Source organism: Lipotes vexillifer, unplaced genomic scaffold (genome assembly GCF_000442215.2).
Source record: "Lipotes vexillifer unplaced genomic scaffold, Lipotes_vexillifer_v1.1 scaffold518, whole genome shotgun sequence".
Classification (NCBI taxonomy): Eukaryota; Metazoa; Chordata; class Mammalia; order Artiodactyla; family Lipotidae; genus Lipotes; species Lipotes vexillifer.
In genome coordinates, this window is record NW_006780945.1 from 512,771 (window position 1) to 532,825 (window position 20,055).

The 20,055-nt window shown below is 46.0% G+C and overlaps 1 protein-coding gene across 1 annotated transcript in view; it reads left to right on the forward strand.

Annotated features, from left to right (window-relative positions):
* The first annotated feature begins 5,558 nt into the window (after positions 1–5,558).
* The window catches only part of PRPSAP1 (phosphoribosyl pyrophosphate synthetase associated protein 1), a 30,141-nt gene continuing 15,644 nt past the window's right edge, over positions 5,559–20,055 (forward strand). Inside the window, exons 1-3 of the mRNA XM_007454312.1 lie at positions 5,559–5,770; positions 8,440–8,492; positions 10,992–11,058. Of these exons, the coding sequence (XP_007454374.1) occupies positions 5,601–5,770; positions 8,440–8,492; positions 10,992–11,058 (290 nt within the window). The 5' untranslated portion in view covers positions 5,559–5,600. The remainder of the gene's footprint in view (positions 5,771–8,439; positions 8,493–10,991; positions 11,059–20,055) is intronic.

Genomic DNA, 20,055 nt, shown 5'->3' on the forward strand with positions numbered 1-20,055 from the left:
CTTTCCCTATGAGCCTACCTTGCCAGTGTGCTGCTGTAAATCTGGAGATATGGGCGAGGAGATGTCTCCTGTTTGGCAGACTCTAGAAGGTACTAGGAGGCATGGTCTCACCTTGAATCAGAATCTTCAATGAGGTATGGGTATTGGTGATACCCTGAAATGCCTCCAAAGGCCTCCACCAAGAGTTCCTGAAAACCCCATGACAGAAGAGGTTCTGTCCTACTGAGACTCTATGCCGGATTCCATTTCAGACTTTCCAGCGGCCGGCAGGGCAGCTGCTCTCTACCACTGCCCTTGCTGAAGCTGGGAAGGGTCACTCCCAGCGTGCTCGGCTCTGTCTGCCCAGTATTTTGCCCTCGCCCCCAGCATGGTTTCTGGTGTCCTATGGAGAGAATCAGCTTAGAGATCCAAGTCGGTATTATTTTTAGAACTAAAGATCATTCAGTCTCAGCTTGCTTGGGCCTGTTCAGGCAACGAGAACAGGGAAAAGTCTCATATTTTTCCAAAGTTCATGTCGGAGTAGTGCAACATGGCAGCGACACTTCTGAATCATTGCCGAAAATGTTCTCCTTTGTTGCAAAGACTGACCTTGTCTTCCAAATAATTCATTCCCTGGGGACAAGGCTGAGCCATTCTAAACACACCCCTCTTTGTCTTCTCTGCTCATTCTTGGACAATTCTTCGTGCCAAATCTGAACCTGTGCTTTCTCTTCTAGTTTTTAGAAGAGAGGAGATTATATTTCCATAATTCATGCTGAACCTGCAGCCCAGTTAGCAACAGGAATTTTTTTTTTTATAACTTGAAAACTGAAATTGGGTTGAATATGGAAATGTCAACTTGCACTGAGCAGAGCTGTCTTTGTTTTTGCAGGAAATGTCCAGCAGGTTTGGAGCCTCAAGGATCAGCCTGTTTTACAGAGAAACATTAAAACAACAACAGCAACAACAACAACAAAAACTGGAACTGAGCAAGAGAAGTCTCACTTCAAACTGCAAAAAACACATTCTTTGCAAAATGAGCAGAAGTGTCTTCCTACTCAGTCCAGACCCTGTACTGATCAGAGTTCTCCAGAGAAGAAACAGAACCAACATGATATCTATCTATTTAGGAAGCAAATGTTGACGAGCTAAAAGGAAAAATAAAAAACTCCACAATCAGAGAACAAGCAGATGAAAAATAATTAAGGTAAATAGAGAATTTGACTACAACTAACAAACGATCTAACCAACAGATGTAAAACACGCACCCCCAAACATATTCTTTTCAGGTGCATATAGGGCATTTACCTACATAGATCACATACCGGGCCACCAAGTGTGTCTCAACACATAGCAGAGGATTGAATTCACTTAGGGTGTGTTCTCTCACAAAGTGGAATTAAATTAGAAATCAATAATAGATCTCTAGAAATTTCCCAAAGTTTAGAAATCATGCAGCACACTTCTAACAATTCACAGGACAAAGAAGAAATCACAGTGAAAATTACAAAGATTCTCAGACATAAAAAACCATGTCGGGACTTCCCTGGTGGTCCGGTGGTTAAGACTCTGCGCTTCCACTACAGGGGCACGGGTTTAATCCCTGGTGAGATGCCGCATGGCGTGGCCAAAAAAACAAAACAAAACAAAGCCATGTCATTTTCAGCAAATGGCAAACAGCTCAGAAAGCCACAGACCTAGGGCGTCACCTGGAGAAAGCAGGGAGATGGAGAGGGAGACTCAGGCCATATCAGGCTAAGGAGTTTGGGCTTATAAACCGTGGAAAGCCCTGGAGGCTTTTAACCAGGGGATCTGCTGTGTGGATGTAGAGGGTGGACTAGAGATACTGGAGGGAAAGAAGGACGGAACGTGAAAGAATGAGGCCAGTTGGGAGGCCTCTGCCTGAGATACGAGATCAATAGCTGCCCTCTGGGGCTTCCCTGGTGGCGCAGTGGTTAAGAATCCGCCTGCCAATGCAGGGGACACGGGTTCGAGCCCTGGTCCATGAAGAGCCCACATGCCGCAGAGCCACTAAGCCCGTGTGCCGCAACGACTGAGCCTGCGCTCTAGAGCCCGTGAGCCACAGCTACTGAGCCCACGTGCCGCAACTACTGAAGCCTGTGCGCCGAGGGCCCTTGGTCCGCAACAAGAGAAGCCACTGCAATGAGAAGCCCACGCACCACAACGAAGAGTGGCCCCAGCTCGTCGCAACTAGAGAAAGCCTGCACTCAGCAACAAAGACCCAACGCAGGCAAAAATAAATAAATAAAAATAATAAATTATATTAAAAAAATAGCTGTTCTCTGTATCACTTGTTGGGTCCACAGATATGAGTAGAGCCCCCTACCACATGCCAGGCAGCAGGAGGTCACTAGGGGTTCCTTCTCCCGGATACATTTTGTGAGCCATCCCAGCGCCACACAGATTGTTATACATAGGTCATAAAGTGGGAAAACTTCCAACAGTGTAATCTAAATGTTCATTTTTTATGAAGCTTCATGATAAAACAGAGCATGGTTCTGTAGTTCTTTTGCGGTACGTGGGCCTCTCACTGCTGTGGCCTCTCCGGTTGTGGAGCACAGGCTCCGGACATGCAGGCTCAGCGGCCATGGCTCACGGGCCCAGCTGCTCTGCGGCATTCAGGATCCTCCCGGACTGGGGCACGAAGCCATGTCCCCTGCATCGGCAGGCGGACTCTCAACCACTGCACCACCAGGGAAGCCCCGGTTCTGTAGTTCTTGATGCCAGGCTGAGATTAAATGCCTAGCCTGAGGGCGCTTCCCATGACATTCTGTGCCTAAATCCCAGCCTCCTCCCTCCATGCCTGAGCCAATCTGTGAGGGCAGCTGTTTCTCATAAGTAGCTCCCAAATTGTTATCCCAAATTCATCTTTTATGATCCTTCTTCCCTATCTTATCAGTGGAGAAATAAGGTAAGTTTGTAGGAACTTAGACATTGAGGCTTGGGGAAGGTGAGTACTTCCAATCTTAAATTTTGTGATTTCTCGTCAGAGAAATTGATTATTAATCCTAGTGAGAGACCCTCAGCAGGGTGAGGAAGGTGGGAGGACTTATTATTAAAAACCACAAAAGTTTTTTTTTTTTAATAAATTTATTTTTGGCTGTGTTGGGTCTTCGTTTCTGTGCGAGGGCTTTCTCTAGTTGCAGAGAGCGGGAGCCACTCTTCATGGCGGTGTGCGGGCCTCTCACTGTCGCGGCCTCTTGTTGCGGAGCACAGGCTACAGACGCGCAGGCTGGGTAACTGTGGCTCACGGGCTTAGTTGCTCGGCGGCATGTGCGATACCCCCAGACCAGGGCTCGAACCCGTGTCCCCTGCATTGGCAGGCAGATTCTCAACCACTGTGCCACCAGGGAAGCCCCCACAAAAGTTTTTAATAAGAGGGAGGCAAGGGTGTCAGAGTGGGTAAGGATATGCGAATGGAAGCAAAGATCAGAGAGAGAGACAGATTTGAGGATGCTAGGCTGCTGGTTTTGAAGATGGAGGATGGGGACCACTAGCCAAGGAGAGAAGTGGCCTCTAGAGAGTGGAAAAGGCAAGGAAATGGATTCTCTTCCAGAACATCCACAGGGAAATCAGCCTGCCAACACCTTGATTTTAGGACTTTTGACCTCCAGAACTAAGATTGTGTAAGTTTGTGTTGTTTTAAGCCACTTGGTGGTAATTTGTTACCACAGCAATAGGAAACAAAGACAACTTCTAACACACTACATAATTTACTCAATTATGTTTATTTAAAAATTGCTCTCCCCCCTGCTAGGTGTACCTCTCCAGGGTAGGAATTTTTGTCTTTTTTTTTTTTTTTTCCTCTAAAGTACCCCAAACAACTAAAACGGGCCTGGCAAACAGTAGGTGCTCAGTAAATGTTAATAGATGGATACATGGATAGATGTAGAAAGCGAGAGAAAGGAAAGTCAAGGATTCTCCTGAGACTTACTGACTGGGAACCTCACCTTATGTTTACTCACAGAGGGAATAGAGGAGCAGGTGCAGTTTGGAGAGAACTGAGAAAATGAAGATGGGTTTAGTTTGGGGTATATTAAGGTTTGAGGGGTTCTGTGGGATATATATATATGGAGAAAAATATATCTATATGGAAAATGTGAAGGGAAGTGGTTTCCTTTAGTTTTAGAAGGTAACGTGGCTTATGGCTGGGTCCATCGGCTGAACTTGTGTACAGGTAAATAATTTGGCCTAAGCTATTTACCCCATAGCCCATTTGCTTTTTTCCTTTCCTTCTTTCTTTTCTTTCTTCCTTTTTCTTTTTCACCTGCTCTAGGAGAGAGGGTGTGGGTGCATCTGTAATTCTGGAGAGCTAGCTGGAATGTGGGTCAGGCTGCTACAGGCCCTGGGGCAGTTCAATTTCCAAATCCTGAAGCTTCAGGCTTGTGAGGCTTCATGACACAAGAGTCACAATCAATTGCTGCCTCAGGCCCAATGTCACAACAGGCAGAGTCCTCAGAAGATGGAGAAGCAGGAGATCAGCTTCCCTCCCCAATCCTGAGGCAACTGATAACTAGTGACTCAAATGCTTCCCTGCCCTTTACTTTCTTCTTGGACCTCATTCAACAGGTATTGATTGCGTGCCTCTGGAACCCCTAACACTGCCCTGGACCCTGGGAAATACGAAGAACTAAGTGACATACGATCTTGCCCTAGGAGGACTTACATCCTAGTCGGGAAGACAGATGTTCACAAAGCTAAATAAAAATAGAAGCAACTATACATGGTGCCATGCACGGTACCGCCCAGCGGGCGAGGGCGGCTTAGTGTGGCTGAAGTATCTAGAAAGACTCAGTGGAGCGGATGTCACGTGAGTGAGTCTTTAAGGGACTGGAGCACATGGAAGGGGAGGAATAAAGGCTTTTCTGATTGAGAGCAAAGACTGGCAGGAGTGCCTTGACTCGTTCAGAGAGCCTTGCCTTACGTGCAGATGCAAGTTTGGAGTTTGTTCGGGGAATAAAGATCAGAGTCAGGAGTACATCACCTTTTGGGCATTTTAGTATCCCAGGCAACCACACGGAAATAACCCCGCCCTCCACTTTTCAAAGCAATCCCAGCCTAGCGCGGCGCATGCGCCTCGCAGGGCTCTAGCGCTGTGTTATCATGGAGGCGCAGAGCTAGATCGTCAGCCAACTCGGAGGCTGACATTTTGGATCCTGGCGGAAAAGTTGGAAAGGCTGGCACCACTACCAAGTCAGGCTGCACCACCCAAGAAGATGAGAGCAAAAGAACTCCCGTGGAGCGATAAGATCAGGCGGCGGAGTGAATCCGTGATGCTTCCCTCGGAAAACAAGCTTGTAGAGAGTTGCCCACCGCCCTGCCCTCATCTGAGATGGTGACTGTGCGGGCGCTCTAGCCGCGCCTTTTCGATTCCCGGAGGGGGCGGTGCCGTCGTCACTGGCTTTGAGGTGGCTGCGGCGCAGGTCGCGGCGAGCTCTGGTAGCGCCAGAGCCCTTAGTAGCCTTTTATACGAGGAGGGTGGGGGTCTCTGACCTCTTCCCTCCTGTGCCGGGTTTCTCGGTTCCTTCCCTACGCGGGCCTACCGCTCCCCCGTGCAGCCCCGCCGCGGGCCGGCTGTAACTGCGCCCCCGGGCCGGACGATGCCCAAGAAGCTGCTGCTGCTGCCCCCGCTCTCCGTGTCCTCCGCTTTCCGCGCCCCGCGAGCCTGCCCCGCCGCCCGCCCGGCCATGAACGCCGCCCGCACCGGCTACCGAGTCTTCTCGGCCAACTCCACGGCTGCCTGCACCGAGCTGGCCAAGCGTATCACCGAGTAAGGGGCGGGAGCCGGGGATGTCCCGAGGGGCCCCTCCCGGGAGACGGTCCTTGCTCCTCTTCTCCACGTCCCCCGACCCGGGCGAGGGGTAATTTGACCCCATCGTCCTGCCCCTGGGGGAGGGAGTCGCAGAATCCTGCCGTTTCAGGTCTGGACAAACCCTTGGAGGTGACAGAGGATCACCCCCCCACCTCCAGTTCTGCAGCTGAAAAGCGTTCGTCTGACTCTTGTTGGCTTCTCCCCACCTCCGGGTCCTTGGACCGCTCGCCCTGCTTTCGGCTCCCCACTTCCACCTCCCAGGCGGTGGTGAGGATTCTGTAATCGCTGGATTAGCGCGCCTTGGAGAGAGGGTCTCTAGGTTTGGCTCCCTTTCCCACGGTTGGGGTTGACCTCTGAAGCTGGTCATTGCCATTCCCAAGTCTCCCCGAGGAGACGGAGGCCCGCACGTAGTTACAACACTGGGGTCGGACGGGGCGGGTGCAGTAGGTGGGGGCGGCCGGAGGGCCTTGCAGGTGGAAGACCCGCGAGGCTCAAGGTGTACCGACAGAAGTAGAGGTGTAGGGGAGGGCAGGGAGAACAGGGCAACCCTAGGGGAGCAGATTGTCGGAGTTGGTGATAGAAACCATGGTCTAACCGTATTTTGTAAGTCAGATTCGATCAGTCTAACTCTTTGCCTTTTCTTGCCTCTTTCACCTAAGGAAGCCTCTGGCCTCAAGTGGCCTTTGGGGTCTGAAGGCCTTGTCAGTCTTGCCCTGGGCAAGACACTTGATTTTCCTGAACTTCATTGGTAAAATAGGGATAATTCCATCTGTTGGACCCAGAACATTGTGAGCACGAACAAAATAATGTAGATCAAGCATCTAGCAGAGCAGAGGCTCATAGTGGCCCTCTGAAAAATACATGTTTACTAAATGGCCTCTTTTCTAGTTGGCTCTTGTGAAGAATCCCAGAACCCTAGTGTAAAGGAAGAGCCTTTTGAGCCCTTTGCAAATAAACTTGTTATAAAATAAGTAAGCTTGTCTTTTAACTTTTAAAGTCATTTTCGCATTTTAAACAACTTACATTAGAATTCTGTGGGTTTTTCAGAGTTGATAATGGCATGAAGATATTTTAAAATTCTAGATGGAAATGTAGAAGGGGAAACTTTAGTCATATTTTCTCAGTAATGCCTATGTTCTTTTCAGTTAGAGTTTTGAATGAGATTAGAAGAGTGTAAAAAAAAAAACCAAACAATCTTTTTGCACTCTACTACCTAGTTTCTATTTCTAACCTCTGATTATTTGTCTTTCTTTTTGAGGCCAACTAAAATACTAATTTTAAATATAAAGCTTGTGTTTGTTTATCTTGGGTCAGATTTACCACAGTGACCTTGGTAAGAGAAAGCAGAGGGAGGAGGGCAGATTTAAATAGTCAATGGTTTTTCTTTTTTTTTTTTCCTTTTTTTGCGGTACGCGGGCCTCACTGTTGTGGCCTCTCCCGCCGCAGAGCACAGGCACAGGCTCAGCGGCCATGGCTCAGGGGCCATGGCTCAGGGGCCCAGCCGCTCCGCGGCATGTGGGATCCTCCCGGACCGGGGCGCGAACCCGTGTCCCCTGCATCGGCAGACGGACTCCCAACCACTGCGCCACCAGGGAAGCCCCGGTTTTGCTTTTTCGTTTTTATATTTGGTTCTTGAAAAGTTTGTTCCAGAAAAGTTTTGTTTTAACCACTTTTAAGTGTGCAATTCACTGACATTAAGTACATTCACAGTGTTGTGTGATTATCACCACTATTCATTTCCAGATCTTTTAATCGTTTCAGACAGAAACTCCGTACCCTTTAAGTACTAACTCTCCATTCCCCCTGCTCCCAGACCCTGGTGACCTCTGTTCTGCTTTGTGTGACTGTGAATGTGCCTGTTCTAGGTACTTCCTATAAATGGAATCATGCAGTATTTGTATTTTTCTGTCTGACTTATTTTACTTAGAATCATTTTTTCAAGGTTCATCCGTATTGTAGCATGTACCAGAATTTCATTCCTTTTTAAGGCTGAATAATATTCTGTTGTACACTTGGTTGGAGTGTTTTTAAACAGATTCCACCCTTATATCATTTCACTCATAAAAATGGTAATGCTAACTGATAAGACCTGAAAACAAACAAAAACCTACCATTAATTCCTTAATATCTAGTATGTAGTCCTTGTTCATATTTCCTAGTTGTCCCAAAAATGGGTTTTTACACTTGTTTTGTTCTAATCAGGATCCAGACAAGATTCACACTGCATTTGGTTAATGACACTGAAGTCTGTAACGCTTTTGACAATTGAGGCATTTACCTTGGGCTTGTGTGTTTTGGAATTATTGCTAGTAACCACATATTTGTTGGGTATTGATGTTCCAAGACAATTATTATTCAAAAAAACAATGGAACTAGACACTGAACTTTGATTGTGGGCTCTTCCCAGTAAAGCAGTGTGTTACAGATTGGTGAGCGCTGGAAGCTGCTTGTGGAGTGACAGCAGGTTTTAGTTCTTAATGAATTATATTTTCTAATTTTTTTTTTTTTTTTTTTTTGGTAAAAGAATGCTGGTGTAGTTATTGTAGTCTTTTTGTTAAACACATGCCTGTGAACTGGAGTTTTTTAAAAAGAGCGCTCTTAATTGCCTCCCCCTCCCCCTCCTTTAGGCGTCTTGGTGCTGAATTGGGGAAGTCTGTGGTTTATCAAGAGACCAATGGAGGTAAGTTAAACTTATTTGTTAAACATCCTTTGTTCTCTAAACTCTGTTTAATCGCTGGCATGTTTTTAAAAGGCGAATGTTAATCATGTGTAACACAGAAATGGGTTTTTTTTTTTTTTTTTTTTTTTGGCGGGCCGCAGGCCTCTCACTGCTGTGGCCTTTCCCGCTGCGGGGCGCAGGCTCCGGATGAGCAGGCTCAGCGGCCATGGCTCAGGGGCCCAGCTGCTCCGCGGCATGGGGGATCTTCCCGGACCGGGGCACGAACCCGTGTCCCCTGCATCGGCAGGTGGACCCTCAACCACTGAGCCACCAGAGAAGCCCCGCGTTTCTGTTTTATCAGTTGGGGCAGAGGGCATTCCGTTCGTCCCTCTAAATCTTGACTTCTTTGCTCTTCCTTAAAAGTCTCCTTTCCTCCTGTTCCAAGATAATGCAAATATCCTGTCATTTTGGAATGAGAAAAAGGAGTGATGTAGAGAGTAAGTTTTTTCTTCCATATTGTGCTGTATTTGATAAGTACTTTTTACATTTATCTGTTTCATTAGGCCATCAAATGGCATTAAGTGCAATCGGTACTAGATAGTAATGACTTATTTAAAAAACTTCCTTGAGTTAGTTTTATCTCTCATTTTTTTCTCTCAAGTCTTGTTGACCCTCACCCTGGGTTAGTCACCCATTTTTGCCGCCGCCTGGGTTTCTGGGGAGAGCTGGAACATTAAATGATATTGCTTGAAGGCACTTGTTGATAGCCAGTGTCCCAGGAATGCAGCAGCATCATAACCCCCCCACCCCCCCGGTGGGTTCCAGAGTATAATGTCATCACTCATTGCGAAGACAAGTTCGTATGAAAACAATTTGGAATTATTTTTCCAAGTTGAAGGCCTTGGATTCATGTTTTTGTACTTGCTTTTCTCTTTCCAAGGTATAACTGTCTGTGGTATCACTAGCTTAACAGGAGATAATTAAGACAAAATTGATGTTTGGGGAGCTAATATAATACAGCAAAGTATTGGAAGAGGGAAAGATAGTTTAATGGAAAGCACACGTTCCCGGGGTGTGTATAAGTTACACGTGTGTTACAATTAACCCCCAGAAACCCTTCATCCAGCTTCCACACTCACAACTTTTAACTTGGTGACTTGAGAAATTTTCCTGCCAGGACAAGTCAGGAGATGCCGGTATTTAAAACCCTGAAGATGAGTGCAGATAGGTGAGATGTAGCCTGTTGAACAGTAATGAATCTCCTTCATCGTGATGGCATTTGGGTTCCTCATAATTGAAGCGCTGGAGGAAAAGAGGGTGGTTTAGGGAAGACCTTTCTCTCCATCCTCCCATCCCTGTTCCAGGCCTCCTGGCTTCTCTCTCATGCTGTCAAAGTAGCTTCTTCACGGGTCTTCTTACCTCCATTTTCAGCCTCTCTAGTCTGTTCTACTCACTTCCATCGGGATATTTCCAACATGCAAACATTTTTACTTACTACTGTTTAAAATTGTATAGGCCATGGTCCAGCCTCCTTAGCAATCACGTGGGGCCCTTTGGGTTCTGAGTTCTGCCCATCTCACCTGCTTCGTCCTTCATCACGTCCGTCAGCACATCTTGTGTGCTCCGATTCGAGAATCCATCTGAAGCCTGCCTGCCTCTCACTACCTCCGCTGCAGCTGCTCTGGTCCAGCCCGCCATCTGTCGCTTGCCTGGACTCCTTCAGAAGCAACTGGAGTGGCTCCCCACAAGCAGCCCTTCTTGCTTTGCCACCGTTGTCTTCACACAGTAGCCAGTGATCACACGAGTCCTCCGGTGGCTCTGCCGTCACCCCTTGAAATAAAATCCAGACTCCTGCATGGTGTGGTCCTGGTCAGCTCCCTGACCTCCTCTCTGTCTCTTTCTGCTCTCGCTGTGTTTCCGAGCGCACAGTGGCAGCCCCACATCTTTGCACATTCCGTACACCTTTCCTCACCATATGTTCCAGTCTGCAGCGAGGCCATCGTTCCCAGGCCTCTTTCTCTTTTATCATGGCTGGTCTTTCTCCTGCACATTGGCCTGCAGAGTTTGCCAGCCTTTGGCATTGCATTGTCTCTCCTGAGTCAGTCTTTATCCCCTTGGTCCAGGTCCCCCATTTTGGGACCCCAACTCAGGGCCTGGAACAGAGGAGGCATCAGGCCTTTGTTGAAAGAATAATGATATTAACTTTTGGCCTCTTTATTCGCTGTATACTTTTCCCTAAGCATCTTGTGTTTATTTAGTGACGGATATTCTTTTCTGGACCCTGAGATTTTACGTACACTTGTTTGTGGCTTTTGCCTTCTACCCTGTTTTTGGCTTATTCTCCCCTTAGCTTGACTGTTTTTTACGTAAGTACATGCCATTCCGAGATCTCTTAAGAATTTATTTTGGTGTGCTAAGCAAAGCATTGGTTTAGACTCACCTTTACTCCCTCCAATTGCTGCCTAATTATTGCACCATGAAGAGCTTTTCTTCAAACTGCAGAACGTTTTTATTTTTCAGAAACAAGAGTTGAAATAAAAGAATCTGTTCGTGGCCAAGATATTTTCATTATACAGACAATACCAAGGTAAGAGTCAGCATTACTTTATTTATCTCTCTTCCTCTAAAAATCTTAGTGACGTAACTTATTATCTTTTCATATGAACAACAGTTGCATTTTCTTTAAATTATAAATGTGTTTGCACATTAAATACTTTCCAAAATACTATATATATGTGTACACATATATGTACATATGTGTATAAATACTCTATATATGCGTGGGTCTATATATGTGTGTGTGTGTCTCTCTCTCTATACATATATGTATATATATAGTCTTTTGGAATTCCTGCCATGCTTGTCACACTATACTTAACTGTTATTGTTTATATATATATTTTTTAAATTTTATTTATTTATTTATTGGCTGTGTTGGGTCTTCGTTGCTGCATGCAGGCTTTCTGTAGTTGTGGCGAGCGGGGGCTACTCTTTGTTGCGGTGCGCGGGCTTCTCATTGTGGTGGCTTCTCTTGTGGAGCACGGGCTCTAGGTGTGGGACTTCAGTAGTTGTGGTACGTGGGCTCAGTTGTGGCTCATGGACTCTAGAGTGCAGGCTCAGTAGTTGTGGCACACGGGCTTAGTTGCTCCACGGCATGTGGGATCTTCCTGGACCAGGGTTCGAACCCATGTCCCCTGCATTGGCAGGCGGATTCTTAACCACTGCGCCACCAGGGAAGCCCCTGTTATTGTTTACTTGATCATCTTCTCCAAGCTTTAAACTCCTCAAGGACAAAAATACTCTACCTCCATTTGCAGGAACCTAGGCCAGTGTCTGTCGCTCAGCTCTCCTGGAAAGCCTTTGTTGTTAAATGGTGGGTTTTATTTTGCACAGTGACCCATCTCTAGCCTGTCTATCACAGATACCATCTACCACTCCTTCCCTCAGTGTGGGAGGACTGGCCCTGGGGGAATCCTGGCATACCTGAGCATGAACTTCCCTGTGGGGTTATCTCCTCTCAGCTCCTCACTGGGAATGGGGTCGATAGATCATGAGTGTCTTTGAAAAATCCAGACCTTCATGTCTTGATCGGTTTAGATTCCTGAGACGGTGTTAGTAATAAACACGGCACTGGCTGCCAGCAGGGTGCGTACGCTTTACACGTATCTTTTTTTTTTTTTTTTTTGGCTGCGCTGCGCTGCTTACCGGGTCTTAGTTCCCTGACCAGGGATCAAACCCACACCCTCGGCAGTGATGAATTCCTTGGAAATAAACATTACTTACATATGCTGTTTTTTTTTTTTTTTTTTGCGGTATGCCTGCCTCTCACTGCTGTGGCCTCCCCGTTGCGGAGCACAGGCTCCGGATGCGCAGGCCCAGCGGCCATGGCTTACACGCCCAGCCGCTCCGTGGCATGTGGGATCCTCCCGGACCGGGGCATGAACCCGTGTCCCCTGCATCGGCAGGAGGACTCTCAACCACTGCGCCACCAGGGAAGCCCACACGTATCATTTTTAATCCTTATGTGTCAGTCCTCCATGGCAGCTCTTGTTGGCCTCTGTGATACTGTGATTTATGATAAGAATTATGTATCTGGTCTTCCTTTCCTGGCACAGAGCTCCTAAAACCCTTGGAATATCCTAAGTGATAAGAGCAGTAAAGGTATCTTTCGTTATTCAGAACAAGCCTCTTTCAGTTACACCTGAGTTATGTGAGTGAGGTGATTTTTGGAAAGCCCCTGGGTAAACACAGGATGGGGGCTGGTTGCCAGGGTAACCAGCCTTGTGATTAGAGGGTTGGTACTTTCAGCCCAGCCCCCCTGACCTCCGGGGAGGGGAGAGGGGCTAGAAGTTGAATCAGTCGCCAGTGGCCAATGATTTGATCAGTTGTGCCTGGATAATGAAGCCTCCATAAAAAACCGAAAGGACTGGGTTCGGAGAGCTTCTGGGTTGGTGAAGGCGTGGAGGTGCTAGGGGGTGGTACACCCAGAAAGGGCGTGGAAGCTCTGCACCCCTTGCCCTATATACCTCGCCCTGTGCACCTCCCCCATCTGGCTGTTCCTGAGTTACATCCTTGATAGTAACCTGGTAATCTAGTGAGAAAACTGTTTTTCTGAGTTTTATTTATTTATTTATTGGCTATGCCACGAGGTATGCGGGATCTTAGTTCCCCAACTGGGGATAGAACCTGTGCCCTCTGCGGTGGAAGCACGGAGTCTTAACCACTGGACTGCCAGGGAAGTCCCTGAGGTTTTTTTTGCCTTTTTCTTTTTTCTTTTTTTACTTTGCTCTAGCAAATTAATCGGAGCTGTGGAGGGGGTCATGGGAACCTCTGATTTATAGTGGGTTGGTCAGAAGCACAGGTGACAGCCTGGGCTTGCCCATGTCTGAAGTGAGGAAGGGGGCAGTCTTACTGGGCCCTTAACCTGTGGGATCTGATGCTTTGTCCAGGCAGAGAGTGTCAGAATTGAGTTGAATTGTAGGATACCCAGCTGGTGTCCCGAGATTCTGAGAATTACGTACGTGTGGGAAAATCCCCACACATTTGGTGACCAGAAGTATTCAGTGTTGTACAGAGAAGGGAAAAACTGTTTTTCCTTACAGCCCCCTGTGAAGGGATTGAGGAAACTGAGGACCACGGGGTCACGGAGTGAGTAATCTGAACCCAGGTATAACAGAGTTCCCTGTACACTGGTAACTGGTAGATACTAAGTATTTTAATACTTTTTTCTGATCATGAAGAATAATGTTCATCTCTGCAAACACAGGCAGTATAGAAATGTGTATCAGAAAATAAAAATTCCCCAGCCCTCTGAGATAACTAAATACCTGTTTGTTCCTCTTTATTTGATAATGTGCCTACAAATTTAGGTTCCATAATTCAGGTGATCCTCAAAACCAAAATAAAAGTAATTTTAATTTATCTGCATGGTTCAAGTTTCAAAAGGGTGTATGATGAGCCCTGCCTCTGCCATCAGCCACCCTGCTTCCCTCCCTGGATACGGCAAGTGTTATCAGGTTCTTAAGCATTCTTTTCAGAGACTGTGTGCCCAAGCAGTTGCTTATATGTTTTTCTTAATTTTTACATAGAAGGAGTCTAATAGGGAATTCCCTGGCGGCCCAGTGATTAGGACTCTGTGCCTCCACTGCAGGGTTCTGTCCCCGGTCAGGGAACTGAGATCTCACAGGCCTAGTGGTGCTGCCAAAAAAAAAAAAAGGAACCTAGAAAAATGGTACAGATGAACCGGTTTGCAGGGCAGAAACTGAGACACAGATGTAGAGAACAAACGTATGGACACCAAGGGGGGAAAGTGGCGGGCGGCGGGGTGGGTGGGATGACTTGGGAGATTGGGATTGACACGTATACACTAATATGTATAAAATGGATACCTAATAAGAACCTACTGTATAAAAAAAATAAAATAAAATTCAAAAATTCAAAAAAAAGTAAAAGAAAGCATGTAAGATACCTCTAAATTGATAAGTTAGCAATGATTCTAATATCTACCTAAAGTTTACTCAGAAATTATTCCTCTTCCCAGAAGAAAAGGACAGTTATAAAATAACCATACTTGTAGCCTCATCAATTATGTTAACATTTTTAAATATGAAATTTGTAGATTTGACTACATCATAATCACTGAAAAAATATAATTATTTTTAAGTATTTCACTTAGTCAGAAATTTTTCCTGCATTGAGGTCTTCTTTGCCTAGATACACTTAATTCTGAAATGCTTCATCCACTTGTAAATATTTTCTTTTAGATCAGTTAGTCAATACACTTAACATGCAGTAAAAACAACAACAAAAAAATCTAATACACTTCGCTGAACTTTTAAAAATAAAGCATTATACTGTATCAGTACAGAAAGAGCTACCTTACCGTTAAAAGATTCTAATTTTGAAACAATCACAAACTTCCAGAAAACTAGCCTGTGCTGTGCAGCCACTTTAGACAGAGTTGCCAGCCTGGTGCCTCACCACCCCAAACACTTCAGCATGTAGTTCCTACAAACAAGGGCTTTCTCTTATACAACCACAGTGCCACCGTCAGAATCAGGATACTGAGACCTCTGTGTCACCACCTAAGCCTCAGACCCCATCCCTGTGTCATCTGCTGTCCCCCAGGCCTCTTCCTGGCACAAGGAGCCAGTTGAGGCTCAGGTAGCACTTAGTTGTCTGTGTCGTGTCTTCTGGACAGTCTGGAACCATCCCTCAGTCTTTCCTTGACTTTCAAAACTTTGTCACTTTTGAAGATGACACTTTGGCCAGTTTATTTTGTCGAATGACCCTCAGTTTAGGTTTGCCATATTTCATTATGGTGGGATTCAGTGGAGCTGTGTTCCCATCTTGTCTTCTGTGGCGTCATACTGTGTTCTGTGGACACACCGAAGCTTGTTCAGCCTGTCGCATATGCTGTGTCTCTAGCCTTGTGCTTGCCAACTGCGGAACATCCTGTATGTGTGTCTCATTGCCCGTGTTTGGGGTGTGTCTGTACGAAGATTCCAAGAAATGCGATTGCTGGGTGTGAGGATCCATGCGTTTTGTAGTATTGATAGATGTGGCTGCATCGATAGACACTTGAAATATTTGTGGTATTGATAGATAACTGCATATTGCCCTCCATGGAGGATCTACTAATTTAAGTTTCCTCCAGCAATTTTGGTTTTGTACTGTTTGTCTCCTGGTGACGGGAATCTTTTTGCCCCATGCTTTTGTTTGACACTGCACCTTAGGAATGAGGGGAAAGCCTGCGGGGCTTGCGTAGCCCTAGAACATGTGTAGTCAGAGAGCTTTGACACTCCCTCTGGCTGCTGCCTGGCCTTCTGTGCTTATCCTGGTTTTTGTTGGTGGTGAATAGTAAGGTTGCATTCTCACCACTTTTTTTTTTTACCTCTGAATTCTTAAGTTCCTTAGGGTACAGGACAGAGCTGCAGGTGACCCTAGATCCTTGGCTTGGCCTCCTTAGACTACTGAGAGCTTTTCACTAGTTTATTGAGGGAGAGAGAACAGAACCTCGACTTTTGTAGCCATAGACGGGCCACCTTTGTCACTCACCCTCCAGGAAATACGGGGGTCTGAGTCCGGAGGCAGTGGTGGTCAGTGAAGTCTCTTTACTCTACCCTAACTGAATTTATGGCAGCAAAAGAATGTGTGTCCTGTCAGGAATTGTTTATCTTTAAGGAATCTTAGCCTTAATTCACAGGTCTGCACCTCAGCCTGGAATCTGAGCTCTGACTTTGAACTCATCTCTAGGACAAGAGTTAACTTGGTCGTGGTCAGTTGTGTGCCAGCACATCAGCAGCTGTGCTCTTGGTAGCTTTATTCTGTTCCGTGTAATCAGGGATCATCCCTGAGATGGGGGAGGAACTAAGAGGTTATGACCTTGTCACGTCAGAGACCCCATTGTGTCAGGTAGTCCTGGATGCCGTTAGTGACCGAGGACTTGATGAGCTGCCTTCCTGCTGTGTGTACACAGCTGACGGCCGGCTGTTGGAGAGCCAGGGTGCTGACCAGTCTTCATTTTCATGATGAGCTGGGATGGTCGAGGCTTTGATGCCTTAGTGAAAGTATAATCTTTTCCAATCAATTTCTTAATCATAGGATTGATTTAGCAAGACCGAATTAAAAAAATTTTTTTTATATTGGAGGGTAGTTGATTTACAATGTTGTGTTAGTTTTTGCTGTATAGCAAAGTGAGTCAGTTTTACCACACTTTTTTTTAGATTCTATTCCCATATAGGTCATTATAGAGTATTGAGTAGATCCCTGTGCTATTCAGTAGGTTCTTATTAATTATCTATTCTATACGTAGTAGTGTGTATGTGTCAAGGACCAAATGTTTTTATAGTACATCTCTGAGGCTATCGAGTATTCTAACTCCTTTACTTTTATTATGAATTCAGGAAGTAGGGAAGATATACAATAATAATAGTAATAGCAGGCTTTGTCCTGCTATTTGTCCCAGCCCTGTCCTGGGGTCTTGAGACAGCTTGTGGTTAGTCTTCTTGGTGACAAGAAGTTGTGCTCTGATTCTTGGTCTCCATATCTCATGGTAACCAAGAATGCAGTAGAAATATTTAGTACATGCAGTTTAGAGTGATGCTGGGGCAGTTAATATGTACGGAACTTTACACTGTGCCGGTGTTTTCCAGGGAAAGGACAAATGAACGTAGAAAAATGAGTTGGTTAATGGCTAATTGGGAAACATTTGTATGTTTTTTTTCCCACTTGTGCTTAGGATACTCGAAAATTTGAACAAAGGAGGAGGTAGGGAGCAGTCCATGGCGTTGCAGCAGAGAAAGTGAATCTTACAGAATAACCTTGACAGCAATTTTACACACTTACCATGTGGAAAGGTTTCCTTTTGAAGGAGCAGCACAGATATACATGGTGCTTTTGGAAACCAGAACCCTGTCCTGAAGATGGTGCAGTTCCCTTGTGTGTACTTGTTTTGAGATTGAGAAGCCGTAATTGTCTTCCTTGTGAAACCATGCACCTCAGATTGGGACTCGAACCCACGTGCCGGGACTGAAACCCGGCCAAACCCCACGGTCTTCCAGCTGAGATCGCACACCTGGTTTTAGGACTTAATGAAGTTCAGGTTCTTTTTTTTTTTTAATTTGTATGTATGTATGTATGTATGGCTGTGTTGGGTCTTCGTTTCTGTGCAAGTGCTTTCTCTAGTTGGGGCAAGTGGGGGCCACTCTTCATCGCGGTGCGCGGGCCTCTCACTATCGCGGCCTCTCTTGTTGCGGAGCACAGGCTCCAGACGCACAGACTCAGTAACTGTGGCTCACGGGCCCCGTTGCTCCGCAGCATGTGGGATCTTCCCAGACCAGGGCTTAAACCCGTGTACCCTGCACTGGCAGGCAGGCTATCAACCACTGCGCCACCAGGGAAGCCCCCAAAGTTCAGGTTCTTGATGTCTCATCATAGAAAAAATTCAGTGAGAGACAAAGTGATAGGTAAGAAGTGGATTTATTTAGAGAGAAACACACTCCATAGACAGAGTATGGGCCATCTCAGAAGGTGACAAAGGCACCAGGATGTGGGGTTGTCAGTTTTTATAGGGGTGGGTCATTTCATAGGTTAATGAGTGGGAGGAGTATTCCAACTATTTCAGGAAGGGGTGGGGATTTCCAGGAATTGGGCCACCGCCCACTTTTTGATCCTTATGGTGGGTCTTGGAACTGTCCTGGCGCCTGTGGGTGTGTCATTTAGCGTGCTGATGTGTTACAGTGAGCGTATACTGAGGCTCAAGGTCTAGTGGAAGTCGACTTGTCCATCATCTTGGACCCATTTGGTTCTAATCAGTTTCTGTCATATCCTCAGCCTGTGTCATGCTTTTAACAGTTGTGCCCTGCCCCCTTCCCTCCTGTTTCACCTGTGGTTCAGTTTGGTGGTATCAAAGCAAAAACATCCACACCTTGTGGTTCCTGTATCTCTTAGGATGATGGGGATTGGAGAGGAAAAATTTGGAGAAAGGACAAAGAGAAGTCTGTGTGTGTGTATCCCATAAAAAGGGTTATTGGGTTTGTCACAATAAACTATTTTATTGCTGACTACAGAATATTTTAGTGACAACTAAATTTAGTTAATTTAGCAGGGAATTTAGTTTTTTAGTACTCTCTGCTATGAATGGTTATATAGATTGTCAGTTGAAACGAAACACACAACCTAAAAGTTGCAGGTTAAGTTTTATTTGGGGACCTTACTGAGGACTGTAGCCCGGAGCCAGCCCCTCAGATGGCTCTGAGAAACTGCTCCAAAGAGGTAAGGGAGGAGCCAGGATGTATATGAGGTTTTTGCTGGAAAAAAACATCACAAGATGTTGTGGAACATCACAAGATTACTTGTGATGTTACTTGTGGAACATCACAAGATTACTGCTGATCACAAAGAACAGACATCTCAAGCTAATGATTTTAGTGCTTTTCTGTACTTGGGAAGATGCAAGGATCTGGGGTCACTGAAATTATTCCTTAGATATGCATCTTTCTATCTAGGGCAGGTATCCAAAGCACACAATACTGCTTATTTTCCTCCATCCTGAATTCCCCTCGGGGCTTGCCTTCCGTGGGCGACTGCAGTGGCAAGTGGCTTGATCCTGGTGGAACTGGGATGGCAGGCAGCATCCTTTGTTTACTGGGATGGCAGGCAGCATCCCTGTGCACAAGGCGAAGGAGTGTATCTTACAGATTTTTCTATTGAGGAGGAGAGGATGTTGCCTAAAGTAATAAGGCTGATTTTAGACAAACAGAACAAAGCTTAGACGTTGAAATGAGTTCAGTCGCCTTTACAGCCGATGTCCTGAGATATAATATAGACCTTTTTCTGGTGCTGCCGTTGTTCAGAATTTCTTTGGAATTCACCTGCTGGTTGTATCTCAGGAAGGGCCGGATGCAAGCGATGTGTAGGGCAAGGTAGGCAGGAAGGGACACGGAGCTTTCACGCCACTCGCCCCAATCTCTACACGGTCTCCAACCTGGAAGCTCTCTGAACCCCCTCCGTTTGGCTTTTTACTGAGGCTTCATTACATAGGTATGATTGATGATATCGTTAGCCTTAGGCGATTGTTTCAACCTGCAGAGGTCATGGGGATGGGAGTGAAAGTTCAACCCCTCTAATCACGTGGTTTGTCTCCCTGGCAACCAGCCCCCTCCTTTAGGTGCAGTCCAAAAGTCACCTTAACATGACTAAAGACACCTTTATTCCTCTTGAGGCTTAGGAAATTCCAAAGGTTTTAGAAGGGAGCTTGGTGCCTGAAATGGGAAACAAATACATATTTCTTATTATAAATCACAATATCACAGGGTGGTACTCAAGGAGTTTCGAAATGTACTGAGCATTGGAACTAAGTAAAATAGATACGAAGCTTACAAAGTGTTTTTTGAAGGACAATTTTCATGTTTTATGTTACAAGTTCTAGTATGGTGATGTAACATAAGAAGAGGCATTAAAACAACATTACAGCTTATTTGCTGCAGGGGATTCATTGTTGGAGGTGGAGACAGGGTAAATGACCTGTTCTCAGTACTTGCATCTGTGGCGTTGGTCTGTCTTTGCAATTTCTCCCCCCCCC